This window comes from Microtus ochrogaster, chromosome 22, assembly GCF_000317375.1.
Source record: "Microtus ochrogaster isolate Prairie Vole_2 chromosome 22, MicOch1.0, whole genome shotgun sequence".
NCBI classification, from domain to species: domain Eukaryota; kingdom Metazoa; phylum Chordata; class Mammalia; order Rodentia; family Cricetidae; genus Microtus; species Microtus ochrogaster.
The window spans coordinates 15,202,611-15,216,312 of record NC_022023.1 but is presented as its reverse complement, the minus strand read 5'-3'; the positions used below and the strand labels follow the sequence as shown (position 1 = coordinate 15,216,312).

At 53.8% G+C, this 13,702-nt stretch overlaps 1 protein-coding gene and 1 non-coding gene across 2 annotated transcripts in view; one reads left to right on the top strand and one right to left on the bottom strand.

Annotated features, from left to right (window-relative positions):
• Positions 1-12,616, bottom strand: part of Polg (DNA polymerase gamma, catalytic subunit) — a 19,078-nt gene extending 6,462 nt beyond the window's left edge. The window contains exons 1-16 of the mRNA XM_005357727.3: positions 12,441-12,616; positions 10,947-11,714; positions 8,317-8,512; positions 6,735-6,899; positions 6,495-6,641; positions 6,262-6,341; positions 5,403-5,585; positions 5,170-5,309; positions 4,910-5,036; positions 3,900-4,136; positions 2,266-2,386; positions 2,007-2,084; positions 1,588-1,695; positions 970-1,130; positions 312-365; positions 98-215 (exon numbers count right to left, since the gene is read on the bottom strand). Coding sequence (XP_005357784.1) covers positions 98-215; positions 312-365; positions 970-1,130; positions 1,588-1,695; positions 2,007-2,084; positions 2,266-2,386; positions 3,900-4,136; positions 4,910-5,036; positions 5,170-5,309; positions 5,403-5,585; positions 6,262-6,341; positions 6,495-6,641; positions 6,735-6,899; positions 8,317-8,512; positions 10,947-11,554 — 2,523 coding nt within the window. The 5' untranslated portion in view covers positions 11,555-11,714; positions 12,441-12,616. The remainder of the gene's footprint in view (positions 1-97; positions 216-311; positions 366-969; positions 1,131-1,587; positions 1,696-2,006; positions 2,085-2,265; positions 2,387-3,899; positions 4,137-4,909; positions 5,037-5,169; positions 5,310-5,402; positions 5,586-6,261; positions 6,342-6,494; positions 6,642-6,734; positions 6,900-8,316; positions 8,513-10,946; positions 11,715-12,440) is intronic.
• Positions 12,617-12,771: 155 nt separating this feature from the next.
• Trnar-ucg lies at positions 12,772-12,844 on the top strand. The gene has a single exon. It is a non-coding gene; the product is annotated as a tRNA-Arg (tRNA).
• The last annotated feature ends 858 nt before the right edge of the window (positions 12,845-13,702 follow it).

The following is a 13,702-nucleotide window of genomic DNA, read 5'->3' as shown; positions in this document are numbered from 1 at the left end:
AGGACGTGTACCCGAGCACAGAGGACAGAAGCCGGGAGCAGACAGGACGTGTACCCGAGCACAGAGGACAGAAGCCGGGAGCAGAGAGGACATATACCCGAGCATTGCTGGCAGTGAGCCAAGTGGGCTCCACAGCCCGGCGGGTGATGGTGCCAGCAGTCACCACCTGGGGCAGAATGGCCCCATAGTGGCTTTCCTCATCGAAGTTAGGGTGCCTGGGATGGAGAAGCAGAGAAGAGTCAGCAGCTTGCTCTGGCCCGAAGACTCACACCACTCAGTTCTCTTCCCCACAACCACTCAGTAAGCCGTACCTGGTCACAGCACGGGGCAGAGCGGACCTGGGAAGCCATACCACCATCTGGGAGCTGTAGGACAAGAAGGCGAAGCTCAGCGCAGACATGGCAGGCAGAATCCACCTCAGTGCGCTGTCACCAGCCTTTGTACCTGACCAGCTTCAGGGACACTGGGTACCCTTGAGGCCTGGCATCAACTCTCTTCTCACTAACCTTACTCAGGTGGGCTCTGGGCATCACAGAAGAATCTGGGAAGTGGTGAGGCTTTGAAGGCAGTTCTGACCCTCCCCCTGCTACCATGGCCTCTCTGCAGTCAGGGCACACTACCAACCCCGCACAGATGGCTGTGACTACAACCATCTGGAATACCTTTGAGATGAATTCATTTCAAACCCTAACACAGGTTGCAGATAACTCCAAGGTCTTTATTGACAACCCATGGCTCCAGTAGATAAGTTAGGAGATTGAATGGGAGCTGGGAAGAACCATCGAAGTCCTACCACAGCACTCTCCATAATCAGAGAAACATGCCCAAGATCCATGTCACCCAACAAACAGCTAAGCTTCTAAACTACAGCTGGGCCGCAACAGCGGAGAAGATGGGAGGAAAGCAGGCGTGGGGTGCAGCACCTGACAGCCACACAGACACGCCTCCTGCTACCCCACTTTCGCCTACCTGATACGTTTATGAGCATTCCTCCAAAAAGAAATCATTTTATTTATTTCCAGGGCACGGGGTCCACTGGCACCTCCTGGGCCAGCCTGCAGGGTGCCATCCTCCATCTTGGGCAGGAAATCTTTGGCAAAGGGACTTCCCACATTGTAGGTGTTACCGTCCTGTAGAGGACAAAGAAGGCAAGGTTGGTGACAGGTGGTAGACCACTAACTGGCATAGACACTAAGGCCTTCCCCCAACAGAACCTAGAACCTCCAGCAAATAGGTCAATTCCCAATTTGTATCTTGCACATACTAAGAGCATACCCACACATGCTAAGATAATCATACAAAAGTCGTATCAACAGCCAAGAGAAGCTACAAGATGACAGATACAATGTCAGACATAGACTCATGCATGTCCATGTCAAACTGATCCCACTGGGATGCCTCTCACCATTCAATTTTCAAAAGAAAAACGTAAGCACCAGAGATGAAACTTGCCCCAAGTCATACTCTGCTCCACTACTACTGTCAATCCCACAAAAAAGCCATCTCCTGGTCTGAGTAACCCCAGCATCCTACTCTGGGCCTTAACCACAGTGAGAACACGAGACAGGCATAAACCAGAGCACATACCTTGTGAGGCAGCTTGAAAAACCAGCAACCAGGGATATCCACATCATTATAAGGTCCATTGCCATGGTGGTAAGTGGGCTGGCTGGTTTTGGGGACACAAGCAGCAGGCTGTGGGGGGGGGGGGGGCACACACCCAGATCAGGCCCTGCTTTATTTAGCACCTGCTTTCAGCAAGGGCTGGGGGTAGGGGGATGGGAAAAGGGCCTGAAACTGAGCAGGCAAACTGGAAAGTGACAGGAAGGCATGAGGTCATACATTTCATTTCCTCTTTGGTCTCCCTACACCTAAGGGATCAGAGGGGAGTAGGGGAGCATCTCCAAACCTAAGACCTCGTGAACTCTGGCGGGAAGGAACTATGAGCAAGGGAATTCTCAGACATCCACTATCTCCCAGAGAACCTGAACAGGTGTCTTGCTTACCAGTGTTAAGGATTGACCCAGCAATGAATTCTCCATCTTGGTCTCAGCCTCCACATCTAAGCAGCCCAGTTCTTCTGCCTGAATGGGGCCAGGAATCAGGGGTTAGAGAGGCGGGCAGCTGTAGGCCTGACTCCACCAGCCCTTTCCTCAAGGGAACTCAGACCAGATCAGTCCAGTCTAAGATGAGCAACCGCGGCAGCTCCCACACAAAAGGTACCCCATTTCCTAGGAAAATAGCAGGCCGAGAGCACATCCTCACCGTCTGCCACATGGCACTACTGTCGGAGACTAAGAACTCCTCCGCCAGCTCCGCCTCCTGAGTCTGCAACTGCTGCTTCCCCTGTTCAAGACAGTGCTTCTTGTACAAGGCCTCGATGGCTCTGGGCGGAGAAAAACAACTGCTGGTTACTGGTGCCTGCTCAGGCCAGGCAGCTTGCTGGGGTGTTCTGTGGGTCAGTCCCTTTCTTTACATCTCACATCAGCTCTGAGGGAGGAGACAGCAATTTCTCTGGATTTTAAACACAACGACCAACCCAAATGACTTAGCACTGTGACAGTCTGGGGTGCAGTAACTGGCCTGACTCAAGTTCTAGCGCCTCTGCGCTTGAGAATTCTGGAAACAAAGCAGCAGGGAAAACCGAGACTGAGGCTCCCCCGTGGGTTCAGCAGAACAAGGCCACCTCGGTCCCTTCCTCCTGAAAAGCCTGACTAGTGACCCCAGCTGTCCTGTGGAACCAGGACTCGGGCCATTTAAATACCTTGACCTCTCCTTAACACCTGCTAGCCCAAAGTTCAGGGTTTGTGGCCTCAAACAGGGCAGCCAGCTTCTCCAGGCCCTTGTTAGTTATAAATGTGGATACCAGGTCTGGAAGACACTTGCCTCCTGTGCACGAGGGCATCTCCAGTACCATGAAATTAAAAAATTAAAACTAAAAAAATAAATAAAGCCCGTGTGGTAACTCATACCTATAATTCTAGCAGTTGAAAAGCTTAGGCAAGGGGCTGGAGAGTTGGCTCAGTGGTTAAGAGCACTCTGAACCCACTGCTCTTCCAGAGGACACAGGTTCGGTTCCTAGCACACACATGGTCCAGTTTCAGGGGATCTGACACCCTTTTCTGACCTCTGCCATGTACCAGGCATACATGTGGTACGCAGACAAACAGTTATATAAGTAATAATAAAAATAGTAATGATAATTTGAAAAAAATAAAAAAAACAACAAAAAAAAAACCCTGAGGCTAGATTGCCTAGTGAATTCCAGGCTAGCCTAGGCTTCAGAATGAAACCTTATGGCCGGGCGATGATGGCGCACGCCTTTAATCCCAGCACTTTGTGAGTTCGAGACCAGCCTGGTCTACAAGAGCTAGTTCCAGGACAGGCTCCAAAACCACAGAGAAACCCTGTCTTCTCGAAAAACCAAAAAAAAAAAAAAAAAAGAATGAAACCTTATCTAGTGAATTCCAGCAGGCTAGCCTAGGCTTCAGAGTGAAACCTTGTCCAGTGAATTCCAGGCTAGCCTAGGCTTCAGAGTGAAACCTTGTCTCAAAACCAAATAGATAAATAAATAGAAGTAAAACTCTTTTACCGTGGAGCTGCTTAGATGCCTGCAGAATGCTCAGTAACACACTGGTACATAAAGAACACCCAAATTCTACCCAAGGAAAACAGCGAGCCTACCCCTTCCCAGCCACATCCAAACCCTCCCTCTGTGTTACTGTGAAAGCAGCTGTGCAGCTGGGCCTCGACAGCGAGGCTGAGGTCCTGAGAGTCTGAGGACCCACGGAAGAAAGAACTAGAACCCAGACACCTAACCCACAGCACTTCCCACCAGCTGGAGCTGACCTTGGGTACTCTAGTACTGGAAGCTACTGGATCCAAAACCTGAATCTTACCTGTAGGGGCAGGCTAGCCCAGCTGACTCTCCAGTGGAGCTCACGGGCAGCTCAGCCAGATTATCCCGCCGCCCAGGCACCAGGTAGCCCCAGCCATGGGTGTCAGAGTAGTGTAGAGGAAAACCATCCCAGGTCAGTGCCATGAGCTTAGGAGTGACCCGCATCTGCAGGCTGAGGAGGCTGGGGCCTGGAGTCCATGCAGGGTCATCTAGCCGAGGGCAGAGCTTCCGGTACCACCTATTCCCCCAACAGGGAAAAAAAAAGTATCCCACTAAGGAGTAAAGAAGGGTCTCTCTTCCATGATGTGCCCTACCCACCTTCCAAGGTCTCCAGGCTTTCTGGTGACTCTCCTTTGGGAGGCTTTGAACCTATTTGGTATCTCCTAGACTTATTCAAGCTATCTCAGAAGGCAAACCCCATGTGTCTCATTGGCATCCTCTAGCCAAAGCTCCTTTCCAGGCTCAATGCAATCTCTAAGCAGAAGAACAGCTCTTCCTTCCTACCCACAAGAACTCCTGCTGTTGTAGACACAGAATTCTGTCTGAGACCAAAGTGAGGCTAGCACACATACCCAAGGCATCTGCATTCAGGGTCACATAAGTACCATGAAGCCACACCACTGCTTGCTATGGCTGCTCTTTTTCCTCACCTCTGCCTCTAAGACACCAGCAAAGGGCACCTCCACAAGGAAATTGCCTCTTATTTCCACAGGCCCAAGAGAATGGCCTCTAAACTAGACAGACACTCTAAGTCTCATCAGTCAGTGGCACTGGCTCTTCTGCACACCTGCTGCCCCTAGAAGGGAGATGAGCTATAACCCGCAGCTACCACAGGGAGCATACACACGGCAGGGACTCAATGCCCTGTGCTGACTGTGTCCAGAAAGCCACTGGGGTCAGAGTAAACACAACTGAGCAGAAATGGAAGGTGGAATGATGCCGAGGCCAAACAGGGAGCGCCCTGACAATCATGCAAGGCAGCCTCTGTATGCTGGAGAGAATGAGTCTTACGCAGGGTGTCCAGGAAGGTGCTGGGGTCGCTTAGGCAGGAGGTCTGTGGTGTTCTTCAGCTGCTGTAAACGGGTGCGGGCCACCACATCTTGCTGAAGCTCCTCCTCCTCACTGGGTGGTCCAGGATCTGTGCCAGTCAGGAGGTAAGGACCAGAAGGGACTCACAGGTCAAAGACTACAGTAACCCTTTCCAAGGACACCCTGGGTCCTAGGACTGTCCCAGAGATCACCCTGTCCCATCTCCCACCTAAGTTTCCTACCTTCCTGATCTGTAGGCTCCCCAAAGGGCCCAGCTCCCTCGATGGGCAAACGTGAGGCTAGCTTTTTCACCTTCGGCTTTTTTTGCTTAAACTCCTGCAAATCCCACTCTAGGTCCCAGAGCCAAGGGTCTTCTTTGTACCTACAGAGCCAGTCCACCAGGCAAGGGTTAAGGCTGAACTAAATCCAGGCCTCCTGCCCGCCCCATCCCCTGCCTGGCCCAGGACCCGACTACCTCTGTCCTGAGTGCAGCTGGCAGGCATCATTAGCCAGATCCATCAGCGACTTCTTCATCTCCCGCTGGAGCTCCTCATATGTGCTCTGTGCCTCCGCCAGGTAGCGCTCCCAGTTCTGGTTGACAGGCAGGTAGGAGACACCCATCTCCAGCATGCCAGCCAGAGTCACTGGGTGGGGGCACCTTGGGGACAGAAACCAAGGGCTTCCATAAATGACCACAAAAGACAAGGCTTGGGCCCAATTCCTAAGACAATTTGACAAGCTCAACCCGGCCAGCTTTGTGGCAAAGCTCTAAAATCGGACAGGTTTGCACCCAGCTTTACTGCTACCCAGCCTGCATCGGTCACCTGACTTCTCTGGGCCTCAGTCCCTTTACCTGTACCATGAAAATAACATCCCCTTTTCAGGGGCGGTACGAAAATGATAGGAGAAAAAAAAGAATGACAAGCCCGCGTCAGGCACTGTGACTATCCCACACACGCCAATGACGGCCTATGACCCCACAACCAGGAGAACAGTACATCTGTATGGATTTCTCGATGAAAACAGAGGCTCACAGAAACCAGGTTACTTGTCTAAGGTCAGTGAGGATACAGCAGCCAAGGTTTGAGTCTTGGGTGAATAACATCACCATGACTACATCATCAGACTGACTCACCAAAAAACAGACAGGGAATTGGGACCACACATGAGATGAGCCCCTAGGACTCCAGAAACCCAGAGTCCAGGGTCCGAATGGCTACCACTGAACAAAGGGCTCCATTCTGCCAGCCTACAGAGCTAAGTGACCAGCCCGATTCCAGTGGGATTGGTCAGGACCTCCCCACACCCAGGGAGTTCACCTGGCTCTCCCTCACCTCTCCAAGAAGAGTGGCAGCTGCTGCTGGAAAACCTCATAGGTGGCCCACACATCACGGGCACAGTACTGCATCAGATCCTAGCACAAGGTGACAGGAACTTGTTGGGAGGTGGGACAAGCACCTAGTGCCACTGTCACGTCTCAGGGGCAGACCCAGCAGCTGCATCTCCCCAAGTCCAGCTGCTGGTCAGTCAGAGCCCATGTACCTGGAGCTCTGTGCCAACACTATACCTGGAAGTTCTCCCGGATATCTCTCATGGTGCCCTTGATAAACAGTTCCCGAGGCTCCTTCTCGAGGGGAGGCCCCCCCACATAAAGGCTGTGCACATCTGCAAGATTGTTGGCACTACTGATGTTCATCCAGTCCCAAGATGAGATCTGAGAGACCAAAGGGAGGTCAGCTTGGCTTCAGCCCAGCAAGTAGACCAGAGACCTCAGCACCTCTCAGGGCGATTCCAAGCGCACTCTCACCTCTGGGCCACTGGCTTTCCTCTGAGACTTCTGACTTCGATGTGTGGGGTGCCGGGTCTTGTGCTTGCCCTGCTTGGCTGCCATCCACAGACTGCGCTGGAAGCTGCTCAGCCCAGAGATGGCCATATGCATGCTCATAGTGTCCAGAAAGCGCATGCGGGAGCCCTGAAGGGAGGGCAGGAGAGGAGAGGCTGCAACAGAGGCGCTAGCTGTCCACTGCTTCAGTGGTGTTGATCCCAGCCCCATATTAACTCTTTTTTTTTTTTTGGTTTTTCGAGACAGGGTTTCTCTATGGCTTTGGAGCCTGTCCTGGAACTAGCTCTTGTAGACCAGGCTGGTCTCGAACTCACAGAGATCCGCCTGCCTCTGCCTCCCGAGTGCTGGGATTAAAAGCGTGCGCCACCACCGCCCGGCCCCATATTAACTCTTAATCCAACACAAAACACAGAAGTTCCGTGCTTGTCCCAACACCTGCAAGAGACCCCCCCCAAACTCCTGAATGTGCAGAACTGGCTTAGTTCAAATACACAAGCGCGTCCTCCCAGATTCCAGCAACAACTCTGGGCAGCTCGGGGGAAAGGAGCTAAACAAGACCTTCAAAGCTATGTGCCAGGCTCCAGCTCTGGTCCTGGCCCCTCACAAGTTAACAAGGCTGTGCCTTAGGGCCCTAAATGCCAGGCTAAGGGCGCTGCCAGGGTACTTCCTTGCCCTGCCCGTCACCTTAGCCTGTTATGAAGATTCAAAGAAAAAGTGTTTTACAATCTAAGAACTATCACTACCACACACCAGGCATTTCTACCAGTCCGACACAGGTGCTAGTCAAACTCTCCTAAAGGTGCATCGAGAAAGCTCCTGTACAGAAAAAAACAAAAAACAAAACAGCAACAAAACCCCAAGGCTTAGAGATGTTAAGGAGATCACACTGAGCACTAATGAATGGGGCAGGCTGTGGCCCAGGCTCTGACTCGGAGCCCTCAAAAGCTCTAAAATGCCACAAAAAGAGCCATTTTTATTCTGGAACAACTTCTAGTCCTATGCCAAAACACTGAGATGGAACTCCCTGCACCGTTTAGGGAAGAGACGGGTCATCTGCCTCAACAGTCTCAGACACCACACTAAGCTGTTTCAGCTCCATCCTGGGGAGTCAGCAGCTGGTCAACGGAAGTCCCTGCGGATGCTGCAAAGCAGGAGGAAACGGTCGTCAAGAAAGCAATGCTTGGGGCTGGAGAGATGGCTCAGGGGTTAAGAGGACTGACTGCTCTTCCAGAGGACTAGGGTTCAATTCCCAGCATCCACATGGCAGCTCACAACTATCTATAACTCCAGTTTCAGGGGACCCAACACCCACAGCAAAACACCAATGCAAGCTGGGTGGTGGTGGTGCACACCTTTAATTCTAGTACTTGGGAGGCAGAGGCAGGCGGATCTCTGGGAGTTTGAAGTCAGCGTGGTCTGCAGAGTGAGTTCCGGGACAGCCAAGGCTACACTGAGAAACCCTGTCTTGAAAAGCCAAAACCCTTAGCAAAGGAGACAGGGCTCTGAGACCAACTTGTGCCAAAGCCTGCCATTCCCACAACCTTACCTGAATCAGATATTGCTCCCTGATATGGGCTCGGTCATAGGAAACATTGTGCCCCACCACTAACTGTTCCTGCCAGTTCTGCTGGGTGGAGCTGGAGGCACTGGCAGAGATGTCCAAGGGGATTAGGTCAGCCGGCGATAGCTGGCTGGTCCAAGAGTAACGCTCTTCCACCAGCCGCCGGCTGCACCAGGAATACCTGAAGGAGACAAGTGGGCAGCTTTACCATGAAGGAAAAGACTTCTGTTCCACACCACCCACAGCATGCCAGATCCCCAAGGGGTGCGACTCACTCACACAAGTCAGGGGTTACTGGGGAGAGAAGTTAGAAAGCTTCTTTACTATCCAATCCCACAGACTAACAAGGCGCTAGATGCTATGGTAGCAACTGCCATGTGCAGGAAGGCATGCAGGCCCCGGCTGACTCTGCAGCTAGCTCTGAGGCCTTCATGGGTATGACCAACCCCTTGTGTCTTTAAGCACAGAACAGCCAGTGTTACAAAGAAGAGAGTGGCAATACAACCCAGAGTGAAGAACTTTTTAGCTGAAAATGGCAGAAAAGAAAAACAATGACATGCTGAAGACACACACACAGGGTAAGACATTCACCGGCTGCACAGATTCTGAAGGAAAAAAACAAATCACGCACTCTCCAGGACCAACACCCTGGGTGAGATGCCACGGAGCACAGGAGCACACCACGATGAGAGAACGTATGTACATGTGCAGAGTGCGTGTGAAAGAGACAAGATGAGCGCTGGTTTGGTTTTTTTGGGAGGGGGGGCGCTGACACTAACTCAGGAGATGGTTAGTCAGCTCCAGATCCCAAGGCAAAGTGGGAGAATGGCCACTGACAAAAGCCTGCCACGAGCCACCACTGTTCCAAAGGCTGAGGCCACTCAGGAGACAACACAGCTCTGACGGTGCTCCCTACAACCTTTGGGAAAGACAGGCATGATCTGCAAAACTAGCTGCTGTAAAGCCGGCAAAGTCTAAGGCCCACTCCGCGGCAGGTCTGCACAAGGCACTCAAGCTGGAATCCTTCCTCTTTTACCCCAGCTGATCAAAGTCCTCTGAAACAACAGAAGCCAACTACTCAAAGCTCTAAGGATGACAAGGACTTCAGTTAGCAAAAGCCATACTGGTGTCTAGACTCAGGCCTGCAGCTGTTCGTGAAGCCATCTTATTACAAACTTATTTGTGATTTAACAAAATAGAAAAAAAGGCGGGGGGAGTCAAAATTAGAGGAGCTGGAACCCATGCTATCAATACTAAACTCCTTGGACTCTCAAATGCCAAAGGCCTGGGTGGTACCCCTTCATGTAGATAATCCCTTACCAAAAGCCTTTAGGAAGCTACCTTCTGGGAGATTTCTCCAAGTGTGAGCTGGTCAGGCTATAAACCGTGGAGCACAGCTGCCAGATTCCATGTGGACAGCTCGTGAGGCACCAGCCACAACCGCGATAGTCAGACCACCAGGAGGAAGGTCGCTGCCTGAGGCCTTCACTAAGCAAGGCCCCCAGCACCACTGGTCAAATGGAATGAGAATGAAGGCAGAGTGGGAAGAAGAGAAAGAAGTGAGGAAGGCGGAGGAAGAGGAAGAGGGACTTGACTTGTCCAAAAGTGACCAACTGTCCAAAAAACCTGACTGTCACTGGTTTCCTTCCAGCCAGCAAAGCCGACTTTATCTTTCCACCTGATGGCTGGCGCCCCCTTGACTCTGGCCATCGGGTGACATAAGCACTGGGGATCGGATCATGACTTCCACTACATCAAGGCAAAGTCATCTAGATGTGCTCCCCAGCCACAGATGCCTACCTTATCTATCTAGCCATGCTTTCACCACTTTCAACTGCACACACAACATTTCGCAGCTTTCTTTACAAAGACGTAGCCTCCAATAGGAATAAAGAAACTGCCAACTTTTTTGCTGGCCATGCCTGAAAGCCTTAAGGCCGTAAAGAGTATCTTACTCCTGGAAGGAAGAATAAAGAAGGGGAGAGACAGTACTGCCATCATTGCTTGGAAAAGAAACGTGGGTAGCACTTAGAAAGTTATTTAGAAAGAAAAGAGAGACTGGATATTCCTGTTTGGGATCAAACTGTCTACCTGTAAGGAAGCTGTATGTCTCAGCTGGAGGCGGTCAAGACTAGGCCACCTCCAGGCTCATTTGGAAAGGTTGACTGAACAGGATTTGGTCTGGCATTTCTGGAATACACTGGGGATGCTGAGCATTTTAAACTGCCTAGAACAATCCCACCGAAAAATATCTTCCTGTCCAAAATAACCATCGGCATCCCCAAATCCAAATACTTTTCAGACTGACTTGTCACTGAAGCTCCTAGGGGTCAGGGGTTGAGGCACAAACTCGTGGTCATCTTAAACGGTCTCTTTGTCTCAAACACAACACCGATTCTCTGCATGACCCCTGACCCACGCTTGGGCGTTGTCCAGAGCCTGTGTATCTTTCCACCACAGTGAGCCCCACAAAAGCAGGATTAAGGGGTTTAGTTCACCACGCCAGCAGTCCTTAAATGAGCACACAGCAGGAACTCAGAAACTGTTCGCTGAACCAAACCATTTAGCTAGGCCCCCTATAAATGATAGGTCCATGTTCCTAAACCTCCACTTACCAGGCCGAGGGGGATATGGCCACCGCCAAAGTGGGGCAGGTTCCCTCTGCCAAGCAGACCTCCACGTCGAACACCAGGGCCCGCTCCTCGGGGATGGCCACGGGTTCGGCCTCCCCCTCGGGGCCGTACCGGGTCCAGCCCTCCGCCCAGGCCCAGCTCTTGGGCTGGGGCGGCAATTGGGCCTCTAATAATGAGGCGGCCGCCTCCAAGTAAGGCAGGCTCTGCTTCTGGGCCAGGAGGCGGAAGTGCTGGTCCAGGTTGCCCCCGTAGAGCCGGGGCAGGCGCAGCTGCACGTCTGGCAAGGGCGTGGCCGGCTGCCCCCAGAGCCCGTGCTTCTGCAGGTGCCTGATGCTGCGCTGCACCGCGGCCTCGTCGGGCCTCTCCCCTCCGCACCCGAAGATTTGCTCGTGCAGCCCTCTCGACAGCATCTGGATGAGCAAAGGGTTGAGCCGCAGCTGCCCGTCCTCCGAAGAGGGCACTTGCGACCGCGGCGGCCCGTCGCTGGGGACGGGGTCGAGGACGGAGCTGGAGACCCTGCGTCCGGTTGCTGGAACTGGTCCCGAGCCCATCCTGCTGCTCGCCACCTTCTTCCAGAGCAGGCGGCTCATGGTGGGTGCAGGGAGCCCCCCGCTGTGGGTCGGGACTCCTGGCCTTGGGCTCCAGCTTGACTGCTTTTACTGGCCGAAAGACTCAGAGAGAGAAGCGTCCCCTCTCTGTGTTCCTGGCAGTGAAATGGGTCTCACCATGCCTGCCTTCCACACACAAATCCTAAAGGAGATAGATGACAGAGTGTTATTACAAGTGTCTTGTCTTGTACCCACGGCTTATCACTCGTGAGACATTAGCCGCCTGCCAAGCACGCTCTCCGCTTGCTTGATCTTAGCCAAAAGGCCAGAGGGGTGTAGGTGCGTTTTCTGCTACGCCTCCAACAACCTTAAGAAATGGCATTGCCCCTCCGGCGGGAAGAGCCACACAGGCTCATCAGTGGACATGGAGGAGCCGCTGGAGATGCTGGACTAGGGAGACGCAGACCAGAGTCGCGGCTCTCCAACTGCGTGACCTTGGGCAAGCAAGCTCTTTAGGTCCCGACCTCCTCTGGAAAACGGGGTTAAGGTCTCCAGAAGTCACGGGGCAAAGCTGCCGGGAGTGACAGAGGGCGCAATCCTCGCGCCGCCCCGGCCCCAGCTGGCGCTCGGCAGACAGAAGCCGCCAGCCCCAAACCGACGGCGGCTCGAGGGCCTAGCGGCCGGCTTCGAACCCGCCGGACGGGCCACAGCCCCGCCGTCCCCTGCCACCCCAGGGCTGGCCCAGGGCGCCCTGCTCGGGGCGTCGCGGCCACCCACGCGCGTCGGGACACCGGGGAAGTCGTTGCAGCCGCGGCCGCTGAGGCGCGCTGGGACCGGCCGCCGCCCTGCTCCGGGCCGCGTCCCCTGGCTGGAGACGGAGCAGCCGCGCCGCCTCGCCCGGCCTCCCCCTGCCGAACCCGCCGGAAACCTCGCTCTGCTCCGCGCCTCTCGTCCTGCGGCCGCCCCACGGCCCTAGTGACGACGCGGCGTCCGCGGCGAGCGGCCCACGCAGCCTCCGAGTGGCGTGTGATCTCGCCAGCAGCCGCAACTGGCCGAGTGCGCGAGCGAGGTCCCGCGGCTACCCAGAGGCAGGCGGGAGACTCCCCAGGTGCCCAATCGGAGCGCGACCAATGGAGCCGCCCGCCCGCGGGGGTGGGGGACTTCCGGGCGGGTGCAATCCTCCCCTCCGCCTGGAGAAGATGGAGCGGTCTGAAGTGGTTTTAATGCTTTAAGCTACATAGAAGAGAACACTAACTGGCGGCCGCGTGGCCTAATGGATAAGGCGTCTGACTTCGGATCAGAAGATTGCAGGTTCGAGTCCTGCCGCGGTCGGGGGGTTGTGCTTATTTTACTTCACCAATTATCATCTTCACTGCTTATTTTGGAAATTTGGCCAAGCGACTGTAGTGGGCATGACCAACTTCCGCCCTACTCTAAAATCTGGGAACTCTGAATATGAACTGACAACTGTGAGGGCGGGACGCCTTAAGAAAATGTGGGGCCGCCTTTCTCAACTGTGGCCGCGGTGGAGAGTCCTGGCCAGGTGGAGCGTGGAACGGAGCACGTGCCTTCCGACAGCGACGACCCAGCACGATGTGGCGCCCCCCATCCCAGGTGATGATGATGATGGTGATGATGACCTGTGATTGCGCCCACCGGGAGCAGTAGTCTCGCCTCGGGCACAGCTGACGAGCATCCCTCCCCGAGATCTGCCAATCTCCGCGGCCAGAGCCTGAAGCTCTAGGGGTTTCTGCGCCCTTCTCTCAGCCGGCGATCAGCGGCGTAGGGTCCCGCGAAGGGAGAACCCGGGCATTTGAGTCAAGGGCCCCAGATGAGGAAAGAAAGTGTGGAGCAGCGGGACTGACTACTTAGAGTTAAAGCACTCTGCGGAAAGGATCAGAGATGAAACAGAGTAGGGATCACGTGACCAGGGTCTTAGACTTTTTCCAAGAGTCGGGGCTGATTCAGCGACTCTACCTGCTCTTCTGTTACTGGCAGGGGCAAGAAGAAGTCTTGGCCAACACCCTTGCATAGATCCCTTCTCTCTCTCTCTCTCTCTCTCTCTCTCTCTCTCTCTCTCTCTCTCTCTCTCTCTTTCTCTTGTCTTTCATAGGATATAATAACAAGCCCCTTCTAGATGCCTCTTGCTCTTGGACTTCCCATCCCCCAGGACTAGGAGCAAATAAGTTT